General features: G+C 47.4%; 1 protein-coding gene across 1 annotated transcript; it reads left to right on the top strand.

Moving 5' to 3' along the window:
* Window positions 1–15992: 15992 nt before the first annotated feature.
* PtA15_7A1 (uncharacterized protein) lies at window positions 15993–16204 on the top strand (the record flags this gene model as incomplete). The annotated part of the gene is made up of 2 exons (XM_053170782.1): window positions 15993–16124; window positions 16184–16204. The coding sequence occupies 2 exons, from the start codon at window positions 15993–15995 to the stop codon at window positions 16202–16204; spliced, it is 153 nt and encodes a 50-aa protein (XP_053021830.1).
* Between the last annotated feature and the right edge of the window lie 610 nt (window positions 16205–16814).

Here is a 16814-nt window from a genome sequence, read left to right as displayed (position 1 = left end):
AACCATCTTTTCCCGTTTCTTGCTGTCGCCTTTCTTCTTGTCTAACTTCTTTTGCATCGCTCGATTAGCTTCACTGAAACCGCTTCCTACAAATGTTTCGTCTGCTGCAGCTCGGACTTCATCCTCAGCCACATCCATCAAGTCTTCTAGGTGAGGCGTCTTAGGATAACCATCTTTGCCGTAAGGAATCAGGTCCTGTTTGACCATCTCGTGTTTGATTGATTTCTGTAATTCTTTTGAAAAAGCCATAAAAAACAGGTGAGTAACGTCTTGTTGGTCTCTAATGTGCTCATTAGCAACCAAATACTTTGTTATTAATAAAAATTTTGATTTGTAGTTCTTGTATTCTTTGAATCCTTTAGGTCCACCAGCCTTTGCCTGTTCTTCCACGAAGTTTTGCAGGTCCCGGATGGTGAATCGAATTTTTGCATGGGTGTCACCCCATATTTCCTTCATGCTACGCCTAAGCATGTTCCAGTCCCGTTGTTCGTATCCGTCCATCGATTCCAGTTCTTGCTTCAAGTCTTCAGGTCCAACAAAGCTGCAAATCTGCCGAACCATGTCATATCCTTCTGCTCCATAAACTTCTGCGGCCAGTTCAAATCGGTCCAGAAATTCCTTGAAGTTTTCGCCATTGTATAATAAGTTTGCCGCTTTGATAATTATCACTTTTCTTTTAGGTTCCGTCCTGGTTGGGTTGTTTACTTTGGGTTCTTGAGGTAAGCCGTAGGTTCCAGGAGGGTGAGTCTGAGTGTTTTCTTGAGTAGTTCTATTGTTGGCCAGCCGTCCACGATAGGTCCTTGTTTGAGTGTGAGACATGGGTGGTGGAGGTAGCGGATCAACATTCATTCTAGTGTTCTGACTGTTTTGAGTTCCATTGAATAGTCCGAGTGGATTTGGATTGTTTGTTGGTAGGACATTTTCCAAGTCTTCATTCTGTGGAAAAGCCATGTCTGAGTTTTAACTGATTTCTGATTCTTTATGTTAGATGAGTCGTTCAATATTTGCTAGTAGTTGTCCTAAGGGGTTTGATCTCTGGGTTTCTTCCAGGGCGAGTTGGGGGGGTTATACTATACTAAACTAATAATAATACTAAAAAAAACTAAATAGTATGATACGTTGTTCAAATATTCAGATGCGTAGAGGTTTATCACAACTAAAATCTGTCCGCAGTGAGTCTATGCCGGCTACCACCTGGTAGTTAAAATATATATCCTAAACGCTCACAACAAATACGTCAGTTCTAATTGGTCCTCGTCTCCTGACCTTATAAATGATTTTTCAAGTATTTAACTAATTAATCCGGAGTTCTACTAGGAATATGTTAAGGACTGATCGTTATAATGATATCGGAAAGTGTCTTGACAGAGATATGTTTCTTCACTTTAATGTAACAGGTACGTTTTCCTGCCACCAAACTAATTTAGATTCACTAAGAGTACTTATAAAATTCGCAACAGTGGTTAGAGATATGTTAAGCCACGTGTTCAAAATAGAAATCCTCTATCACGTTGGGGACTCCCTTGTAAAGCTCAAAAGCGTTCCTGAGAACCTTTTGCTGAGTGCGGAAAGGGATGAATGAGGTTACCTCTGCCTTTCCTGGGTCACTAGACACTAAAACAAGCCCCCCAATCTACGATTGGAAGGTTTATGTAGTGATAGTGGAGGTGTATCAAAAGATAGCCTACTTTGAGCAGGTGGCTTAAGGGTTATAGTAATGTAGCTGATGTGTAAGTGTTGTAATGAGGTTGTAATTTGTATGTAAGGGTGTAAAACCACAATATAGAGTGGGGCTAATACTGTAGAGTGAGCAAGTATTGTACTGTTATGGGGTAAGCTGAGTGCAAGTAGTTTGCTGAGAGAAATTACAACTGGGGGGAGGAGAGCCTCCTTAAATAGAAAAGAGTGAGACATTTTAGCTCCAGGGGAACAAGAGAATGAGGGGTTTTAGCTGCCCTGAAAGCTACAATGAGGTATTTTGGCTGGTGGTTGACAGGTCACATGAGGTCATGATGTCATATGAGGGAATTTAGCTAGTGAGAAATAGGAGGTGAGATATTTTAGCTGGCCTGGCCTGTCAAATGATGTCATCTGCAAGCTGCATGAGGGGTTTTTGCTATCTTGACACCTGCATGATGTCATCTGTCAACTGTCAGACTGCAGCCCCTATTACACTAGTCTGCATGCACCTGCAGTAGACTGCATAAGCCTGCATCAAGTGTGCATAGCACTGCATGACACTGCATGACACTGCATGACACTGCATGACATGTGCATAGCACAATGTAATGAGTGCAGCTGATGAGGTAAAGTATATGTAGAGGGTAGACAAGCTGTCAGAGTGGTCCATGTAACTGATTACATGTCCTGGGTAAGTGTGGTTCATGTAACGGATTACATGACCTGAGTATGGTGTTTGTGTATGTGAAACTGGCTGATGGTGTCTTGAAGGGGTTGTATCTTCTGATCCAGAGGGGTGTAAGATGTGTTGTCCATGGTGTCCTGTGTAGTTTTGGCCGTAGAATCCAATGGTGTCGCCGTATTGGTTGATTTGAGAATGTACATATGAGAAAAAGGGAATTTTTGAAATGGGCTAGATGGGTAACCATAAAGCATACCACATCAGCCATCCCCACCAATGACAACCTCCGATTCACACCGTTCTTCGAGCGTCGGCTAGTTGCGTTCAAAGCCCCCTTACCCCTGACCATCTTCAATGAGGCATGGCAGGACAAAGCCATCTTACACACAGCAGAGAAGAGGGTTAAATCGGACAACGGTGACGCAGATCGGTACACGGGGTATCCCTACCCGAGCGAATATCTCCAAACTTATCAGGAGTGGTTGATAAACCATCAAGGGTTCCTTTCAGCGGTCCGGAAAATCCCCACTCATGTGAACCTTGCAACTTGGCTGGTCGCTCACAAGCAGAACGCCGATGTGATTATCCGAAGAGAGGGCTATATGACTGCACTGAGGTATGACATTCACGTTCGGAACAACGCTTTAACACACCGGGTCGCATTACCAAACGGGACGTTATCAGTTGCAAATTTTTTGATGCTCAGGAAAGAAATTCTCCTGACCGTCCACGCAAAGGCAATCAGGTTCGGAGAGACGGACTTCCCGGACAACCCATACGCAGCCGGAGCGTGTCGGTTTGGATGGGACCCAACCACGGGCCAACCTCCAGCAAAGAAGGACAACCAGTCGACTAAGACCCCCCTTCACCTTCAACATCAATCAGCAAAAAGCGGCCCGAAACCTGGTCCAGATACTCCAAAAGGCCCCAGCGGAACGACTCAACATCAGAGACAGGGCGGCTATAAGGGTGGTAGGTGGAACTCGGCACAGGTTGAACGTGACGTGGGAGGTTCTCATGGTGGGACCGGCGGGAGTAGCGCGAGTGGGAGCGGGAGTGGGAGCGGAAATGGGGGCACAGGGGGTAGCGGAGGATACAGTAAATCACGGAATTATTAGTTAGCTAAATTTCATGAGTTGTTTTTGTCAAAAACATGTCCTGTATCTGTTCTCCCCTTTTCCTAATTTGGTTGAGAGAACAATGAATAAGATCACGGTTACTCAAATTACAACATGGTTTGTGTACCTCCCTCTGGGGTTTTGACAGTGAGCGGGTGCAACCCTTGCCCAAGGCTAAAGGAACGGAGGAGTTGAAGTCCCCCGGTGATAAGTCAACAAGCGAGCTAACTGACGGGGAGTGGCCCACTGGTGTGACGTGCGAAATGAATATAGGGAAATGGGAAGAGGCGCTCACAAACGCTAATTTGCTACCCGAGTACCAAGACGTGATACAGGGTTTTCGATATGGATTTGACCAAGGGATTCCACCACACCAATTACCGGGAGGCGACCCCTTCTACATTCCGCCAAACCACGGATCCGCAATGATCGCAAAAGGAAAGATAGAGCAATCTATTCAAAAGGAATTAAACGCCAAAAGGATGTTTGGTCCTTTTAGCCACAAGAAAGTAGCAGAAAGGTTCGAATTCTTTTGAACTAACCCACTCGGAGCGGTCGTGAACGGTGACAGGTCATTAAGGCCGATAAACGACTTATCGTTCCCGCATGGCAGGGCTGGAATTCCCTCCGTGAATTCCTTTGTGGACGCAGCAAACTTCCAGACAACGTGGGACAATTTTGAGGCAGTAGCAGCCTTCCTCAAGAATCAAAAGGAACCGGTACTCTTGGCCCTCTTTGACTGGGAAAAGGCTTACCGCCAAATTCCAACAGCCCCAAGCCAATGGCCATATTTGATGGTGAAGGACTTCAACGACGGGATATTGCTAGACACACGGGTAACCTTTGGAGGCGTAGCAGGGTGCGGTTCCTTTGGACGGCCGGCAGACGCATGGAAAAAGATAATTTTAGCGGAATTTAACGTGATACAAATCTTCCGGTGGGTAGATGATAATCTATTCGTCAAGAAAGTGGACTCCTTGACGCTCATGACAGACGTGGTAGCAAGATCGGACAAATTGGGGGTAAAAACAAACAAGGACAAATACTCACCGTTTCTTGAGGAACAAAAATACGTTGGGTTCATTTGGAACGGCACCAACAAAACCGTCCGCTTACCAGAAGAAAAACTTGCGAAGCAAATCGGACAAATCAAGTACTTCCTCGAGTTTGGCGCGTCTTTTTCATACGGGGAAGTGGAGATCATCGCTGGAAGATTAAACCACGTCTCTTACATGTTGCCGCAGCTCAGATGTTATCTATGCAGCTTGTACCAATGGTTGAAGAACTGGGTACATAAAGAGCGGAAACACCCAATACCGAAAGACACCGAGGAGGACTTGCACACGTGGCTGTCGACACTCAATAATTTCACCCACACAAGACTCATAGCACGCCAAGAACCAACAGAGATAGGATGGGTGGGAGATGCGTTGACAAGCTATGGAATCAGAGTGCTGATAGGAAGAAGGTGGGCTCAGTTCCAGCTTTGGTCCATGGACGAATTAGATAGGGGTATAGACGGAGAACTAGAGGAAGAAAGGATCTCAAGACTCGAAACAGTAGCGGTGCGACTCGGACTCCTTATGTTACTGAAACTAGGCGCAAGGAAAGGGAAAACCTTCATCGTATGGACAGACAATACCTCCACTGAAAGCGTGGTTCTGAAGCGTAAATCAAAAGACCGGTTCGTAAACAATGAGTGGAAAAAGATTCAGAAGCTTCTCATTGAATTTGAAATAAATTTGGTGGCAAAACGAGTGACATCGGCAGAGAACCGAGCAGACACGCTTTCTAGAGGGATTAGGCGCGGACATCAGAAGCGCGACCAGCTACGGATTGAGGTCCCGAGGGACCTTGAACTGTTGATTACACAAATGACGGAGGAGGATTGATGATGGAAGGAAGACAAGGTGTGATGACTAGTAATATAACCTATGCAAATGTTTTTGATACACATGACGCAAAGGGCACCGGGGGAGTATTCCTTGTAGGATGCCCCTTGAGAACCAGGCCCTAGAGTGAAGGGAGAATCTCAGACACGCGTCACCAAGGATAAGGGGGAGTTAGGTCTGAGCTGGCTCCAGGCCCTGGAGTTGCGGGTCGGGCTCAGACCTCCGTGTAGATAATCTCGCAAGAGGCTGCGGCATATTACCTACCAAGGTAGTAGAGCATGCCTCCTCATTCTTTCTACTTCCAAACCCACTCCGTGACACACTCCGCGGAGTAGTAGTCAAGAGAGGGGAAGGGAAAGAGGAGAAAGAGATCCTCTCACCTTATCCCATACTTGAGTGGCTCGGGGAGCTGCAACAGTAGCTCTCAGGCCACCCTAGGCAATGAGAAGGGATTACATAACCTTTAAGCATTGTTGAAAAAGTGAAAAGACAAAGGGCCAAGGATACATCCGCGGCCCCCCACCTACGCGCCTATCACGTGGCAGCAGATTGGAATTGAAGCAATCCCAATTGAATTTTGAAAGTACCTTGGGAAGTACACCACGGGTGCAAAAAAATATTTTGAAAACCAATTTCAATGGTTTTCAAAATATTTCCAATACACTACGTGTTGGATGTCCTGAGGAACAAGTTGGACTAACCGGTTTCATATATTTTTAAAATATTCTTGGAACTGCCTCAGACGGTCCTGAAAATATCTCAAAAACCATCTTGGTTGGAGAAATATTCTTCCAACCACTTCAAATGGTTTTCCAAACCAATTTGGTCTGGCCAATAGTGTCAAAAAACATTTTGGTTGCCAAATACGTTTGGATATCCACAATCGGTTGGCCAAATGGTTTTGATAACAATTTTGGCGTGCCAATTGGTTTGGATAACCAGAAATTGTTGGCCAAATGGTTCTAAGAATCATTCTGGTTGGCCAATCAATTTGCATAACCAGAATGGGTTGGCCGAATGGTATCAAGAACCATTATGGTAGCTAGAAATATTCCTCCAACCCTCATTGGTTAGAGAGAATATTTCTGTAATCATTTTGGTTTGGGCGTTTACTGAAACCTTTTTTGTTGGCAGAATGGTTTCAAAAAAGGTAGATTGTTGGATTGCCTCTTGTACTAGGTGCAATGGTTTATAACAAGTACAAGGTAATAATGCAGTCCTAATGTCGCGGAAGCCGCAGATGGAACACTTAAGAGCATGGTAAACAGCAGAAAGTATCAAGACAGTATCACATAAAAAAACTAGCTCTCTATGTCATCCACAGTGGTACCTTGTCCCCCAGCTTGCGTTCGCTTGTTTGTTCTTTCTTGGATCTCATCCTCGGTAGGCAAGGCCGCTTCTTCAGTTGATACACTGACGGCAATCCTCGTTCCATTCCACAGGGCCTGATCCTTCTTGTAGATAAGCGTGGGGCGAGGGGCTTGACGATGCGCTTGAAGAAGAGGCGCAGCATTGAGATGGCCTGCTCGATGAAGTGGCTGAACGGGCTCTGCGGCTTGGCGCGCTTGTGCTCGAAGAAATGGGCAACAATGGACTTGTGGTTTTTGAGCAGGATGGGGAACAGGGCGGTGTGGAGCTTGGTGCCCAGGGCGTCTTACGCCCTCGCGCATCCGCAGGTTGTTGGCAACAAGCAGGTCCACCATCTCTTGTGCTCTCCCCACACATCCCTCACAGTCATCAGTCTCTGGGGTAGGGGAGGGGAGGAGGGAGTGGAAGGAGACGACGCACCTGGATTTACCGGCCCACTTTCCAGGCCCGGTCAGGCAGCGCATAGAACCGGTCGTGGAGCAGGTCGGAGGGGATGAAGTGGTTGAGCGGGGGCGGGCGGGGTTTGGGATGCGAGGTGTTGTGGAGGGAGGCGATGGAGGTGAGGAGGCCGGAGATGATGATCCAGGTGTTTGTATTTTCCTGCATCTCGCATCCCAACAAATGAGCCCACAAGAAAAGCAGAGAGTGTGTGTGAGAGAGAAGAGACGAACCAGGACGCCTTCACCAGAGATGGCGCCAAGGGCCGGCACACATTCATACATGCCAGCATTGCCGGAGGAGTCGTCAAAGGGGCAATGGCCAACAAGGGAGGAGAGGAGTTTCCAGCGGCAAAAGGCCTTGTTCCAGAGGGGATCAATGATGGGCAAGTTGGAGGCAATGGTGCGCATGACAAGCTTGGCCCTCTTAGCCTAGGTATCAAAGCCGTGTTACAACATCTTCTTGAGCAAATCCTGAGACACAGAACTTTACCCAATCTAAAGCAGACAGAAGCTGAGAGAGAAGGGGTCCTACAAAGAAGAGGGACAAAGGTCTTTGAGTGTTTGAGATGGAGGCAACTGGGGGAATATTTTCAAGTCTCCGGTCGGAGAAAGCAACTGGGGGATTTCAAATATATATCAAATGGTATAAATGGCTGCACAGCCTGCAGTCCTTGGCATGCCACAATTGAGTTTTCAGAACTGCCTGCCCATGTCAGGACAGTTCCAAAAAATATTTCCGGGAACTTTTATTTGGTTCTGGGAACTGCTCTGCCAATCTTTTTGGTTTTGATATCCTTTACACCAACCATTTTGGTTTTCAGAACCAATCCCACAACATTTGGGAGAAAGTTGTGAGATTGGGTATGAAAACCAAATCTCTTAGAGGACGGTGGTCATTCTCTCACAAAATGGTTTTGGGAACCAAATTGGTGACCAAATGGGTTCCCAAACCAAATTCAGACCAATTTGGTCCCAAAAACCACTATCCAACCATTTTGGTTCTCAAGACCACCTCGGAAACTTTTAGTGCACCCGTGGTGTACTCTCAGTTCGAAATGAATTTCAGCTGACTAGGAAGCACCCCTGAAGACCCAAAGGTGGCTATCATGTAGTCCACCGGGACGGGGCCCCAGGGCTATGAGATAGGCGCTTGGCCCGGTTTTCAAATTGTCAGAAATGTTCACACTTGGTCTCTTTTCATGTATACATGTACATATGTAACTCACATAGTCAGCTCTGCGGCCCCGCTGTAAAGCTCAAAAGTGTTCCTGAGAACCTTTTGCTGAGTGCGGAAAGGGATGAATGAGGTTACTGTAAGCTCTCAACAAGGAGAGCTTCACTGTGCGATGACAAGGGCAAGGGGACAAGGCTGAGGACAAGGCTGAGGCCTTGGGAGGACTTCTGGAACCAATGTTTCTTTTGATTGCGCAATCCTAGCTCAGGAGAGATGGAAGGAACATCTCTGTTAGACTATGTACAAGCTGAGAGGAAAGGAGAGAGAAGAGGAAACTGGGCGGACTCACCTAGCTCAGGAGAGATGGAAGGAACATCTCTGCTGAACTAGGAGGGGCGGGGGAATGGTTGGACTAAGTATGGGTCTGTTTGGGATCCTGTGATCCATCTTGTGACACCCCGAAGGCGGGGGGTTACAGTTACTGTAAGGGTTTCTCCCTTACTGAAACAGAAGTCAAGCTAGATGCACATATGCATATGCATCTACATTGTAGGATCCACTATATAAGCTTGTAATACTCGACTGCTCTCATTCTCTCTTTTTTCCCCAAGCTGGTCTTCACCTCGAGGTTCCCCTTTCCATCCCTTCTCACGACTCATTAGTGAAATATCATTCTTTTATATAGACTCCTGGCCTTTGGCCCTCCGTCCCACCGACCCTTCCAGTGAGGGTTCACTGAACCCTTACAGTTACCTCTGCCTTTCCTGGGTCACTAGACACTAAAACAAGCCCCCCAATCTACGATTGGAAGGTTTATGTAGTGATAGTGGAGGTGTATCAAAAAGATAGCCTACTTTGAGCAGGTGGCTTAAGGGTTATGGTGATGTAGCTGAAGTGTAAGTGTTGTAATCAGGTTTTAATTTGTATGTAAGGGTGTAAAACCACAATATAGAGAGGGGCTAATACTGTAGAGTGAGCAAGTATTGTACTGTTATGGGGTAAGCTGAGTGCAAGTAGTTTACTGAGAGAAATTACAACTGGGGGGAGGAGAGCCTCCTTAAATAGAAAATAGTGAGTGATTTTAACTCCAGGGGAACAAGAGAATGAGGGGTTTTAGCTGCCTTGAAGACTACAATGAGGTATTTTGGCTGGTGGTTGACAGGTCACATGAGGTCATGATGTCATATGAGAGAATTTAGCTAGTGAGAGACAGGAGGTGAGGTGTTTTAGCTGGCCTGGCCTGTCAAATGATGTCATCTGCAAGCTGCATGAGGGGTTTTTGCTATCTTGACACCTGCATGATGTCATCTGTCAACTGTCAGACTGCAGCCCCTATTACACTAGTCTGCATGCACCTGCATAACAACACTGGGTCGCTACGCTAACCATAGCAGTTAGCGTAGCGTAGCGCAGTGCGAATGCGCTATTTTTTAGCGTAGCGTTAGCGCAATTGCACGCATATGCGCTAACGCTACGCGCACGCGGTGCGCAGCTATTTTAGCTGATAGCGTAGCGTTAGCGCAGATGCGCGCATTTGCGCTAAAGCTATGCATGCAGGGCGTAAAAGAGCGCGCGCTACGCTGCGCTACAGCGCCTTTAGCGGGAAAAAAGGGCTTTTTTTCCGCTAAAAGCGCTGTAGCGCAGCGCAGCGTAGCGTAGCGACTGTAGCGGCGCGCTAACGCTAACGAAGAATTGGCGCGCTGTTAGCGCCGCTGAAAATTAGCGCAGCGTAGCGGCGCTAACAGCGCACTAACGCTATGCAAAATAGATGGGCACTTTTTGCCGCTACGCTAACGCGTAGCGCTGAAATAGCGTAGCGACCCAGTGTTGTGCATAAGACTGCATAAGCCTGCATCAAGTGATCATAACACTGCATGACATGTGCATAGCACAATGAAATGAGTGCAGCTGATGAGGTAAAGTATGTGTAAAGGTTTAGACAAGCTGTCAGGGTGGTCCATGTAACGGATTACATGTCCTGGGTAAGTGTGGTTCATGTAACGGATTACATGACCTGAGTATGGTGTTTGTGTGTGTGAAACTGGCTGATGATGTCTTGAAAGGGTTGTAACTGGTAGTCCAGAGGGGTGTAAGACATGTTGTCCATTGTGTCCTGTGTAGTTTTGGCCGTAGAATCCAGTGGTGTTGCCGTATTGGTTGATTTGAGAGTGTACATATGAGAAAAAAGGAAATTTTTGAAATGGGCTAGATGGGTAACCATAAAGCATACCACACCGCGGCACGCAGGAGGGATGAAACCTGTCCTCTGGATTCCAAGTACCGCTACTCCCTCTCCACCCTCTCCTGCCAACTCTACTACATTTGATCAACCTCACTCCTCAAAGTTTCAACCAACTTGGTAATTCAACGCATTCACACCAGGAAAAAACAATGATCACTTGTCTGCAAGTGACATAGCAAAGTACAAAGGGGCCTTTGTAATTTTTCATGTCACTTGTAGGCAAGTAATCATTGTTTCTTCCTGGTGTCACCTCTTATTTAGTTGGAACTAGGACTGACCCACATTGTGTGCAAATCTCCACAGACAATGCACTACACAGCTCCACAACCCAACACTAGCCACGGTTCAGTTCTGTATCATGGAGCGCCTCTGCCATCCAGATTGCACCAACCACCACCCCCTGGCGGTCACGTCCCCGGTTTGTATAATGCAGCACCTCAGCCCTCCAAAAACTCTTTCCAGTTTTGTGTCCCGTTTCCATCCACTCCAAATCAACTGGGTGCGGATCCGGTTGGGCCCCGCCCTGGCAACCTTCCTCCTCAGCCACAGCCTGCAAAGCCGCCGCCAAAGAAAAAATGGAAAACAAAAGCTGCCGCCAAACCACCTGTACCGCCTCCTCTTCCAAAGACTGCCCCACAACCACATGTCCCTGATAATGGTGTAAGTGCTGATGGTCGCCATCATCCCCTGACAATGTCAAACTGGTCAGATTTTGTTGGCAACCTTGAAGTTGCAGCATCTCAATTCTGTCCACCAGCAAATGGCGTGGAGTCTTCCAACCGCTCACCAGGCTCTTTGGTTGAATTGAATTCACATCCAAAGGGTGCCCCACCCCTCAAAGGTGTGTCCGACCCACTTACCAGGAACAACAGGAAGAGACTTTGGGATTGAGAGGATGACGGCCTGAATAAAGCTGCGGAGCCGAGGTCTTACACCAAACTCTTGAAGGACTCAATAGGCAACCTTGTTGCGGAGGTGCAAAAAAAATCCAAAGGGGCAATGTACAATGACGATGCGAGCCCCGCGCGCTCCGCGGGCCCAAAAAGCAATCACAAGAATATCACACACTCAGCTCAACTCAAATACTTAGTCTGAACAACTCCACCTCCTTCCTAGCTCAGTAGAGAACAATACTGATTCTTCTACTGAGCTAGGTAAGCCTTTTATTTCTTTCCTTTTCCTTTTCATTTCTCATCATCACCAATTGTACATACAGGAGAGAACAATACTGATTCTTCTACTGAGCTAGAAATAAAACACTGTTGGGTTCTAGAATTCTCTCCAAGACATTGGTCTTGTCTCGAGCCCCTCCTTGATCCATTTGGTGGATCCCCTTCCCTTCAAAAGCCCTTGAGTGAAGAGTCTATCTCAGACTCTTACACTTTTGTATTCTTGAACCCACCTTTTCCCCGATGGCTTCAACAATACCAAAACGCGCAACAAAACGGATCATTATCAAGCTTGATCTAAACAGAACCACCGTACGCGCACTGGTCGACACGGGTTCTGAGTTGGACCTGATCACTGAAAGTGCAGCGAAGACAGCCGGACTGAAGCTTCAACTACTAGCGAAGCCGATTGCGGTACGACTGGCCCTTTGTGTTAAATTGCTCGACCGATTTGTCCTCCGCCACTTTGACTACCACCCTGCACGATCCACACTCCGTCCTGGCCTTCAAAGACGTACCACTCCGCATTGGTAACATTGATGGCGACTACGACATCATCGTGGGCACCGACTTTCTCAAACGGTTTGACCTCTCCCCTTCCATCTTACATCGCCTCATCCACTGCAACCAGACCAAAATCAACATTTACGATTATCGCATCAAGAAAGACCCCCAACTCCCCTTCTCTATTGCATCAACCACCCAAGCCCCTCTTTTGGAACACAAAGCAGAGCAGCGGCTCCTCAAGGAATTCTCTGACCTCTTCCCACAGGATATCCCGGCAGTCTTGGAGAAAGCTGAGGACGCTGGTCTTTTCGTCAACGGTACCTTCCCTAAGAAACTACAAGACAAGAGTTCAAAGACAAGACATCACATCATACTCACCGATCCAAATGTGATTTTTAATGAAAAACAGTACCCTTATCCTCAGAAGCACCTCCAGGCGTGGAGGAAACTAGTCGACCAACATCTAGAAGCAGGACGAATTCCAAGATCGTCCTCCCAGTACGCGTCACCCAGCCTCATCATCCCCAAGAAAGACCCGTCGGCTCTTCCTCAGTGGGTCTGCGACTACCAAAAACTGAACAGTTTCACTGTGAAAGACCGATCACCTCTACCGAATGTGGACAAAATGGTCAGGACGGTCGCTACAGGAAAAATGTTCTCAATCATTGACCAAACCAATGCTTTTTTCCAGACGCGAATGTGGGAGTCAGACATCCCACTTACAGGGGTAAAAACCCCGTGGGGGCTGATGGAATGGCGGGTAATGCCTATGGGCCTCACAAATGCGCCAGCAACACACCAACGCCAACTAGAAGAAGCTTTAGGTGACTTGATCAATAACATCTGTGTGGTCTACCTTGACCATATCATTGTCTTCTCGGACAATTTTGAAGAGCACAAGCGCCATGTCCGGAACGTTCTTGGGAAGATCGGCACCGCCCACCTTTTCTGCTCACCAAAGAAGACTCAGCTGTTTCAAAAAGAGGTCAAGTTTCTGGGGCACTGGATATCCTCTGAAGGGATTAGGCCAGACAATGGAAAAGTAACGGCGGTCCAATCCTGGCCATCCCCCCGGTCCCCAAAAGGAGTAAAGCGGTTTCTCGGCAGTATAAAATGAATGAAAAAGTTCATCTGGGGATTACAAAAATACGTTGGCACCCTCACATCACTCAAACTAGATTCAAAGGATTTTCCATGGGGGTAAAAAGAGGAATGTGCTTTCAACAACATCAAGAAAATCATGACATCCCTTCCCTGTTTAAAGAATGTTGACTACAACTTGGAGGATCCTCTTTGGCTTTTTACCGACGCAAGCGGATCAGGGTTGGGGGCGGCTTTGTTCCAAGGTGAGGATTGGAAAATGGCTGCACCTATTGCATACGAGTCACATCAAATGACACCGGCTGAGCGTAACTACCCAGTTCACAAACAGGAACTCTTGGCGGTAGTGCATGCCCTCCAAAAATGGAAAATGCTCCTTCTTGGCATGAAGGTCAACGTGATGTCGGACCACCACTCGTTGATTCACCTCCTGAAGCAATGTAACCTGAGCAAGCGACAGGCAAGGTGGACAGAGCTACTGGCTGATTTTGATCTCCATTTTGACTACATCCATGGCAAAGACAACACAGTGGCAGATGCGCTATCCCGCAAGAACCTCCCCACTGACAAAGATGAAGTCTCTCTGGCCGATGTGGCTTGCGTGACCTCCCTCACCAAAATGACTTTGACCTTATCCAATTCCGTGAAAACCTCCATCCAGACAGGCTACGACAACGACCCCTTCTGTAAAGCAGTCCGGGAAGCTCTGCCCCTGCGCAAGGATTGCGCCGACATCAATGGCCTACTCTTTATCGATGGCAGGTTGGTCATCCCAGCCAATAAGAATCTTAGGCTCACCCTGATGAACAAGGCCCACACAAGACTTGGCCACCTCGGTCACTTGAAAACCTTGACAGAACTATGGCGAGATTTTTTCTGGCCACAAATGACAACTGATGTGCTGGCCTATGTGAAAAAATGTGATACCTGTCAGCGCACAAAGGCACCAACAACGGCCCCTCAAGGAAAAATGGCCACCCCCCCCCCCCTTCCCCAGAAACCCCTACTCAACCTGGCAATTAATTTCTTAGGCCCCCTTAAGTCCTCTGCGCATTATGAAATGCTACTTAGCTGCAAATGTCGGCTCTTGGGATTCACTCGCCGGATCCCGGTATTACAAACCAATACAGCTGAAAAGACTGCATCACGACTGTTTAGCGGCTGGATAGCCACTTTTGGCGCCCCGGCCTCAATCATTAGCGATTGCGACAAGGCTTGGACATCAAGGTTCTGGAAAAACCTAATGGAACGCCTGAAGATCAAATTCCACATGACCACTTCCTTCCACCCGCAAGCAGACGGCCGCAGCAAAAGGACTAACAAGACGGTAGGCCAAATTCTGCGGACCTATACAGCAAAAGAGCAAGGAAAGTGGCTTGAGACCCTTCCCGCAGTCAAATTTGCAATTAACTCAGCCCTGAACGTGGCCACGGGCTTCAGCCCATTTGAGCTTCTTTTCGGACGGAAACCCCAACTTTTCCCTTCTGCAGCCGCCTGCCTCAACTCTTTACCCGCCTTGGACAAGTGGATGAAACAACGTGAAGGCGCGTGGGCAGACGCTCAAGACGCTCTCTGGGCCAGCCGAGTCAAACAGGCTATACAGCACAACAAGCACCACAGCGACCATCCGGGACTGGCCCCAGACGACTGGGTCCTCCTCAACTCCGCTGATTGGCGCAGAAAGCACAAAGGGGGGGTTGACAAACTCAAGGAACGATTTGAGGGACTGTTCCGGGTGATGAAAGTCTTCAATAACGGCCTCAACGTGGAACTGGACCTCCCCAAGGACGACAAGCAGCACGCAACTTTCCACGTTTCTAAAGTAAAACGATTCAAATTTCCCGACAACGGAACTCTCCCTGATCCTCCCGGCCCTATTCCTTCATAGGGGGGGAGACTGCGAGCCCCGCGCGCTCCGCGGGCCCACAAAGCAATCACAAGAATATCACACACTCAGCTCGACTCAAATACTTAGTCTCAACAACTCCACCTCCTTCCTAGCTCAGTAGAGAACAATACTGATTCTTCTACCGAGCTAGGTAAGCCTTTTATTTCTTTCCTTTTCCTTTTGATTTCTCATCATCACCAATTGTACATACAGGAGAGAACAATACTGATTCTTCTACTAAGCTAGAAATAAAACACTTTTGGGTTCTAGAATTCTCTCCAAGACATTGGCCTTGTCTTGAGCCCCTCCTTGATCCATTTGGTGGATCCCCTTCCCTTCAAAAGCCCTTGAGTGAAGAGTCTATCTCAGACTCTTACAGACAATCGTGAATTTTTCTTGGATTTTGAGCTAGAGCAACAAAAGATGCTTGCCATAAAGGCCATTGAACGGGGGGTATCTGTGGCCATGGTTGATAAGTATCTGTGCGTACCAATTCTTGATTGTGTGTGACCTTACAAACCTGACCAAAATTCGATCCCAATGATTCACACAGTGGCCAACGACTATCAATGAGGCATCTTTCCGATTGGAACAAATTTCTCAAGACCAAGGCTGCCCGGGAAATCTTTTGAGGCTGTGAGTCTGTTTATGTTTGTTGCAACATGTTTGATCATTTTATTGACCATCTCTATCAATCAGGGGGCAAGGGTGGTATTGCACAGCGCCATGCAATGAGCCAAATAGCCAAACTATTGAACCTAGCGGGACCGAAGCTGCCCAAAGATGATGAGGATGAGGAAGAGCTCAACGCATCTGAGAAAGCACTAGATGATAGTGGTAGTGAAGATGGCATAGACTGTTCTGTTGTTCAAGCCCAACCCCAACCAACTGCGGGAACTCATCCTGGATTGCGGGCAACTAGCTCAATGGCCCGGGCACCTAACCAAGTGTTGAGGTGTTGTTTTCTTCTTTATGCTTCCATCTGTCTGTGTTTTCCTTTTCTTGTTTCCTTTCACCTCTCATATCACAGTGTGTGACATCTCAGCTTGTATGTAGTCTAGGCCAGGGAGGCAGGCGCGGAAATCCTCTTCTTCACTCTTTCCGCGCTCTGTCCTTCCTGACCTAGGTTAGTGTCATTTCTTTTCTCTCTCTTTCTTTTCTTCTTATTGCAATGAACTCACTCTTTCCGCGCTCTGTCCTTCCTGACCTAGTTCATTGCAACACCAAGTTCAGGACTTCTTGGATGACTGGGTCATCAAAGTGAGGCCTATTTACAATAGCTTCCAGGAGCGCATTGTGGCTGAGGGTACCTCTATTATGTGGCTGATTTGAACACACCAGGCCAATCGTGTTGCCAAAACTTGCAACTGCGAGATGATGCTATTCACCATGTCAAAATACCTTGGCCCTAACTCATATCAACTGACAACCACAACACATGGCACAACTCCATTTGTCAAGATTGCAGACAATCTCAATGGGCCTAACACCTATGGTACTCGTTTCCATGCCTGGATGGTTGGCCATACATCAGAGTACATTTCCTCGCTTGC

This window comes from Puccinia triticina, chromosome 7A, assembly GCF_026914185.1.
Source record: "Puccinia triticina chromosome 7A, complete sequence".
Classification (NCBI taxonomy): domain Eukaryota; kingdom Fungi; phylum Basidiomycota; class Pucciniomycetes; order Pucciniales; family Pucciniaceae; genus Puccinia; species Puccinia triticina.
This window is presented reverse-complemented; position numbering and strand designations above follow the sequence as displayed.